Genomic DNA, 7,441 nt, shown 5'->3' with positions numbered 1-7,441 from the left:
GACGCGCTCTAGCAGCTGTGAGTGTGCGCCGGCCCGGCCATGCAGCCCCTGGAGGTAGGTCTGGTTCCCGCTCCAGCGAGGGAGCCGAGACTGACCCGCTGGCTGCGGAGAGGCAGTGGGATCTTGGCGCACCTGGTGGCTTTGGGCTTCACCATCTTTCTGACTGTGCTGTCCCGGCCGGGAACCAGTGAGTGTGCAAGGCGGGGCGGGGCCAGGAAAGGGGGCGGAGCCGGGATGCTGGAGGAGCGGCGCCTGGAGCGCTCGGAGAACTGGCGTGGGGACCCCCGCAGTGGTGGGGGGAGGCGTACTGTGGAAGGGTAGTAAGGGCGTGGTGGGGCGGGTCCCCGGGAGGTGGGTCCTGGAAGGATCCGACTCTGGGTGCTGGGGTGGAGAGGCAGACACTGAACTGACCTCAGCTCATCAGAAGCAGAGACCCTCATGGAGAATACAAGCAAAGAAGACCAAGGTCCATTCTAGGACTGGGCTAACAGCTGCGAGGTGCCGAATGGGGAACACAGGCCAAATTGATGTATATTTGTCCCCTTAGTTGGTCATCGTAAGGCCCCTTGACTGCTCCACTTTGCACGGAGCTCCTGATTCGTGATTGGAGCTGGGGATAGTACACTGACCTTTCCCCTATAGCCAGATTTTTTGGGCTCCAGCCAGCCACAGGGGCAGAAACAATGGTGCCCAGCCGTCAGTCTGTTCTCTTTGATTCTTAGGTCTTTTCTCCTGGCACCCTGTATTCATGGCCTTGGCGGTGAGTTTGGGCTTCTTTTCTGCAGCTGATTTGTTAGAATATGCCCGTAGGGAAGCATCCAGCCTTCCGAAGGCGTGCAGCCTGAGGCTCAGAGAGGTGGGGGAAAGAGCAAGGGCCCCATCTTTCCCTGCAACCTATGATTGGGAGACATGAAGGGCCGGGCTGTAGTTAGTATCAAGTGGTTGAAGGGGGTTGGGAGAGTATGGAAGATGTATCTTTCTCCCCTATGGTCTGAAAGGAGGAAGCAGTCCAATCACCCCCCCCCCCAACACCCCTACCCCGTCAAAGTTCAGGAACTTGCTAAAGATTTGCTTAATATTGGTCAAGAAGTGGGAATCATTGCCTGTGGAGGAGGAGGAGGAGGTAGGGCATGGATGTCAGCCTGAGTGATAAAACTTCCACTCGAGTGTTGATTCTCCATTGTGCCCAGAAATCCTGACCTGTGATGTAGGAGGTCCTGGTGGGAGTTCTTTGGCCTCCACCCTTTGTACTCCCTGTTTGGATGTATGAGAGCACCCCTTTTTTCTTAGGCCTCCAAGCTGGCCTGAGGCTCACGGGCCCTCTCCTGTGTTCACAGTTCTGCCTCTGCATGGCTGAGGCCATCCTGCTCTTCTCGCCTGAGCACTCCCCGTTCTTCTTCTGCTCCCGAAAGGCTCGGATCCGACTCCACTGGGCAGGGCAGACCCTAGCCATCCTCTGTGCAGCCCTGGGCCTGGGCTTCATCATCTCCAGCAGGACCCGCAGTGAGCTGCCCCACCTGGTGTCCTGGCACAGCTGGGTAGGCGCTCTGACCCTGCTGGCCACTAGTGGTCAGGCATTATGTGGGCTCTGCCTCCTCTGTCCTCGAGCAGCCAGAGTCTCAAGGGTGGCTCGCCTCAAGCTCTACCATCTGACTTGTGGACTGGTGGTCTACCTGATGGCTACAGGAACGGTGTTCCTAGGCATGCACTCAGTGTGGTTCCAGGCCCAGATCAAAGGTGCAGCCTGGTACCTGTGCCTGGCACTGCCCCTCTATCCGGCCCTGGTGATCATGCACCAGATCTCCAGCTCCTACTTGCCAAAGAAGAAAATGGAAATGTAAGTTCCTCTGAACTTTGAATGTAGGTGGGACACTTGCCTTGGACTTAAATGTTTCCTCTGGTGACCTTCAAGGGATCCACTTCAGAAGTGGTAGGATTTTTGTACTTCTTAGCTGGGCCAGGGGCCACAGAAACCCAAACTGCTATTGCTGACGACGATTCAGGGGGCCCAAATGGGGAAATATACTGGGTGCAAGTGGAAGGTGATGGCGGGGGGGGACCTTGGTCCTGAAGCCTCCACTCTTGATGGGACACAGAAGTGTTGGGCGGCGGCGGTGATGTTGTTGGCAGTCATTTCTTGCCTGTGCTCCTGATGGAGGGTTGGGTTACGGTAACTTATGAATGAGCACAGTGGCTCTTTGGGTCTGTTGGAGACAGCAGTGTGGAGAGACCCCATGGGTTATGGTTCCTGTAGGTTCTAATGTGCAACCTTAGGCAAGTCACATGCCTCAGGACCTCAGTTTCCACATCTGTGTCATGGGTGAGTTTCTAAACAATCTCCCAATATTCAGTGTCTGTCAGGTTGATGTCACAGAACACTCTCCCCGCTCTGGAACGGTGGCTGGACCACTAAGCAGACTCAGGATGTGATTCATACATTTGTTATTCTCTTATCCCTCTGAAGGGACAGGTCTGTCTTTGTGGACTTCCAGGAATCTGTGCCAATTTGGCTCCTGGACTAGGGCACAGAAGGTCAGGCACTGTGGAAAGAAGGGTCCCATGTGAGGCTCTTTTGAACTCCAAGACAGTAAAGGCACTAAAGTCACTTTAAAGCTTTTGAAGGAGCAGAAGGGCATTGGCCTAACCAAGCCTATGGCTCCTGGCTGGGCGTCTTAGCTCAGTTAAGAACTTCCTTCAGCCCACCTCAGAATCTGGGCTTGAGGGCTGCATGTCATGGGTTCGCACCTTCCCCGACATGTGTTCTCAGTGGCAAAGCAGTCCTGAGCTTCTCATGTTCAGCCCTTCCTAGGGCTCACATTCTTGCCTTAGCACATAGCTTTATGTAGGTATTCTGAAACTTTTAGAACAAACTAAGAGCTAAGGAAGAGGGGTAGGGCTTTTCTGATCTAGGGAAAACAAAGTCTCCCTGGTCCCTTTCTCAGCTAAGCTTTTCTCAGTTGCGGTCTCTTGCCAGCTCTTTGGTCTAGGAGGGGGCTGAGTTTGTTGCCAGTTGGCAAAAAAGGGCCGGGTCCTCTTCCCTGCAGAGACCCCTCCTTGTTCCAAACTGAAACTAGTTCCCCAGACCATTCTCAGTGGTGAGGGCTAGATGCTGACTGGTTAACTGTGATCTGGCTTGGTCGCAGAGATGGGACCTCCATAGATCATGACAAGGACTGAAGATGGCTAAGCCAGAAAAGCTGATGTTGAGGCAAGACAGCTCAGGGGATACTCTGGGAGGTCTGGGTATAGGGGCTGGAGCTCCAGGTCCCAGGAGCAGGGCAGGCGTTCCTAGATGGCAATAATTTAGATGTCCCAGGTCTTCCTAAGATGTAAGAGCTTCCTGTCTGGGTGGTTCGGAAGCAAGGAGGTTGGTATGATTTAACAGTCCAGGAATTGGGACTGCGAGGGCACAAGCGTCCTCTGAGTGGATCTCATTGGGTCAGATGGCACCTCCAGGAGCTCTCCAGACCCAGAGCATCTAAAGGGGGTCTCTGCTGTTCAGAGGGTGATTATACCTGTCTCATTGTCTGGTCTTCTCTCTCAAACTACCCAATGTGGTCTGAACTTGGAGAAGATGGTTCCTGGGGCATTCTTCCCCAGTGTCACTTGGATCAGGGACTCCATCTCCTCTCCCCCTGTCACAGCCAGTGCTGGGAGTCCCATCCTGTCTACAGCAGGGTGACAGGGCCGGTGAGGTTCACCAGCTTCAGCGAGCCAAGCAGGCAGCGCCATAAAGCCTGAGCCTGCCTGAGGTGTTGCCTCCTCCCAGGTGGTGCGGGGGCTGGTGGGCGGGCGGGCAGGCGGGCTGACAGCCGGCAGTTTGCGTGGGCTGTGCCAGCTGATGTCTATTCCCAGCCCTCGGAGGAAGGGGGAAGTCATTTATATTCTGCAGGAGGAAGGGGCGCCAGCTGTCACCTATCTGACCAGGAGGCCTGGAGGGCAAGGGCACAGGGCCGAGAGGAGGGCACAGGTGGTCTTCTGCTTAGCCTGACTGCAGTATAGGGAGTAGGTCACCAGGAGGAGCCCTTCTTCCCAGTTGGTCAGGTTGTGGGGGGACTTCCGCCCCCCTTCTCTGAATCCCATCACCACCTGCCCTCACATCCTGGGCCAGCAGCTGGACAACCATTAGACCTCAGTGCCAGGGCACTCTTCCTCCAGCTGGGAAGAGGTAGCTGCCTGCTACATATGCCTCCTGCTTGTGTGTTTCCTCCTCCCTACACCCTCTGTTACCCCCACCTCTCTTTATCTCCCCATCTGGGATATTAGCTGGGCTCCTCAGCAATGAGGCAGAAGCCTTGGGGGAAGAAGCGAATGTCTACCCTTTTGCCCTTGTTCCCTGGCTAGGGAAAGCTGCTAGTAGTCAGCCTGTACTGTCTTTTTTAAAAAAAGCCAGGGTGCTCAAAAAAAAAAAAAAAAAAAAAAAAGCATGTCATTTGCACAAATTTGCATATCAGGCTCACTAAGACTTGATTCCAAATATGATATTTTAAACTCAACCTTGAGGACATTAGAAATGTAGATGTTTTTTGTAACCAAATCCAAATGGTAACAGGATTACCAGTCTGGGTTCAGACCCCTCCCCCAGCCCCCATCTTTCCCGTAACCACTCCCCTTGAGCCCCACCAGAGCTGGGGTTGGTGTTGAATGGCAGGAGCCCTGTGTCTTGGGGAATTAATTCTTCCAGCCTCACCTTCTTGGCTGTTCAGCTGCATCAAAGGTAGGCTGCCGCCTCTTGCCAGCCTGTTTCTCCTCTCCCTAGCATCTCACAGGGCAGACTGCCCATCCCAGTCCCTGACACCGGCCTGTCCCTTCTTTCTCATTGTCTCCACCCTTCCACCCCCGTGCATGGCTGCTCTGGGTCTTGTTTTTCAAACCTCACTGTGGGAGATCTAGGCATCTTCCCTGAGCCAGCTGGCTGCTGTGCCAAGGCTTGTTCAGAGTTAACAATAATCATTAGCTGCACAGTGCTGGGGCCTTTCAGCTCCAGGGCTCTAGGCACTTGCAGGCTGAGTCAGCCAGCCCTCACCTTCCCCCTCCTTCTGGGCAGCTAGAGTGTAATGGAATGGGGAGGGGGTGGTCAGAGTCTCACTTCCTAACCATGGCTTGAGGCTGCTTTCCTTTGGGAGTGGGCCTTGAGCTTCCTCTGGGTATATTACTAAGGCCTTTTCACCTGACAAAGATCAAGACGGGAACACAGCGTAGGCTCTGCTGAGAGTGGCAGTGGCCGTCATTGACCCTGAACCTCGAGTACTCCTGTCCTTCCTTCTGTTATCTGTCTTAACTTCCAGAGGACACCCCTGGTCCTGATGCCCCAATCTCAGCATTTCTGGTGGCCCTTTGCAACCTTAGGGAGCAGGGAGGCTTCTGGGGTAGTGCTCCACTCTTCCTGTATCCGGTTGACCTAAGAGCCTGTGTATCATGCAGTAAAAAGCACATTGACCTGGGAACCAGGAGGGCTGCAGTCTACATTTGCTCAGCTCCTAACACTGGTGTGGCTGTGGGCAAATCACTTACTGTTTGACCTACCTCACAGGGATGTTGTGAGGGTTTGATGAGAAAATGCATGTTAACAGGCATTGGAAAGTCCAAAGTATTAAATGTAAACAGGTTGATAGTATGTTCTTGTCCTTGACTCTTTCATTCAGCCTGGCTCTGGGTTTGATGCTTCTTTTATAGGGAGGCGATAAACAGTTACAGCTAAGATGCTTAGAGGACCCAAGTCCCTGGCAGCTTGTGTCGTCAGCCATCCCGAGAGCACACACACATTTCTTCCCTCTAGATGAAAGGTCAGCTCTCATCCACTCCTGTCAGGAAAGCCACTAAGCCCAGCAAACCCAGCCCTAAGTGCTGCTGGTTTCAAGGCATGGGGCTGGTGTAAATCCGGAAATCAGTGCAGTTGTTCCCTCATCCAACCTGAAGTTCCTGGAGCTGGTCTGTCTGAATCTCTCCTACCTAATTCTGCACTTCTGAGGGAAAAGTGGAGCAGGCAAGCCAGGGAGGCAGGAGCAATAGTAACGGACACAACACCGCCACCCTGACTCTCTGGTTTCCCCTGTAGCCCCAGGCTGAGCAAGGCCCGCCTCAGGCCCTCATGCCCGGCACTGGAGATGTAGAGCTGACACGCGGCCCCTAGCTTGTTCGTAGTTTTTTCTCTTTCCTCGTTACAGGCTCTTGGAGTAGGATCACAGTCCCCTCCTCAAAGGACTTTATTGGAATTAAAACACACACACACACACACACACACCCCATGACAGCAGTTCTATTTAAATGTCAAATTAGGGGAAGGATACTTTCCATTCCATTTGAGAACTGCCAGCAGTCTGCTGGGAGTGCACAGAGAGAGGCAGGAACAACAGCAGTGCAGAGGCTCCAGTATTCAGTTTTTTATCTCAATTGTTTTTTTTCTATCCTGGGATCCAGCAGTGAGACACTAGTCAGGCGTTGTGGGCATAGCCTGAGCAGTTCTCACCAGCACAGGCACAGAGCAAATATAGGTGACATACAGGAGGACAGGGCCCCAGAACTGCCCTGGTGGGTGTTTTGAAGTAGACAGTCCCCAGCAGTGGGCTAAGCTTAAAGCAGACCCAAATTACATCCAGTAAGAAGCCTTCCCCCTAGATATCCACCCAGAAGGCTTGGCTAGTCACCAATGTGTAGGGAATAAGAGTTCCAGTTTTTAATCTACCCGCTATTGTCAGAATTTCCCAGATTATTTTTTTTTAACCTCTGCTAAAAGCAGATTAAATAGCTACTTCAGGCCATTCTGTGGTACCAGAGGATTCAGCTCTTTGTCTCACTGAGTATACATGAGGGGCCCCCAGCACCCCTCTCTTTTATTTTTTTCAACGTTTATTTATTTTGGGGACAGAGAGAGACAGAGCATGAACAGGGGAGGGGCAGAGAGAGAGGGAGACACAGAATCGGAAACAGGCTCCAGGCTCTGAGCCATCAGCCCAGAGCCCGACGCGGGGCTCGAACTCACGGACCGCGAGATCGTGACCTGGCTGAAGTCGGACGCTTAACCGACTGCTCCACCCAGGCGCCCCTGGTACCCCTCTCTTTAAAGCAGGTTGTGAGTTATCTCACCGGGCTCAGGACTGAGCTGGGCCTTTCTAGCTAGACCCCACCCAAAGCAAACTGGCCAAGTGAAGGAGCAGTGGGAGGTGAGGGAAAAGCAGCACCTACTTCTGTCCAGCTACAGTGCTTCCCCCTCCCTCCCCGTGTGCCTACTTGCATGTACACACACACACACACACACACACACACACAAACACACACGTGCATATACACACCCCTAACTTAGGGGCCAATGACTCTCACCTTATGCATGCCAGTGCTGTAGGGTGCCTGGAAGGCTCCCTGCAAGGCTCTGTGTCCTGGCTCACAGAAAAATGGTTCTCAGACTGTGGTTCCATGCCCTCTATGTGTGGGACAGTAACCA

The 7,441-nt window shown here is 53.4% G+C and overlaps 1 protein-coding gene across 2 annotated transcripts; it reads left to right on the top strand.

Annotated features, from left to right (window-relative positions):
• LOC125173886 (probable transmembrane reductase CYB561D1) lies at nt 1-5,604 on the top strand. Of its 2 annotated transcripts, XM_047873536.1 has the most exons (3): nt 8-187; nt 723-760; nt 1,338-5,604. In XM_047873536.1, exons 1-3 carry the CDS (start codon nt 40-42, stop codon nt 1,839-1,841), a joined length of 690 nt encoding a protein of 229 aa, XP_047729492.1. In that variant the 5' UTR covers nt 8-39; the 3' UTR covers nt 1,842-5,604. The 2 variants fall into 2 exon arrangements, with proteins under 2 accessions (XP_047729493.1, XP_047729492.1); XM_047873537.1 differs by lacking the exon at nt 723-760 and having other exon boundaries at nt 1-54.
• Nucleotides 5,605-7,441: the final 1,837 nt, after the last annotated feature.

The sequence above is a fragment of the Prionailurus viverrinus genome, chromosome C1, assembly GCF_022837055.1.
Source record: "Prionailurus viverrinus isolate Anna chromosome C1, UM_Priviv_1.0, whole genome shotgun sequence".
Lineage (NCBI taxonomy): Eukaryota > Metazoa > Chordata > Mammalia > Carnivora > Felidae > Prionailurus > Prionailurus viverrinus.
The sequence above is the reverse complement of the archived record's forward strand: the minus strand, read 5'-3'. Positions and strand labels throughout refer to the sequence as shown.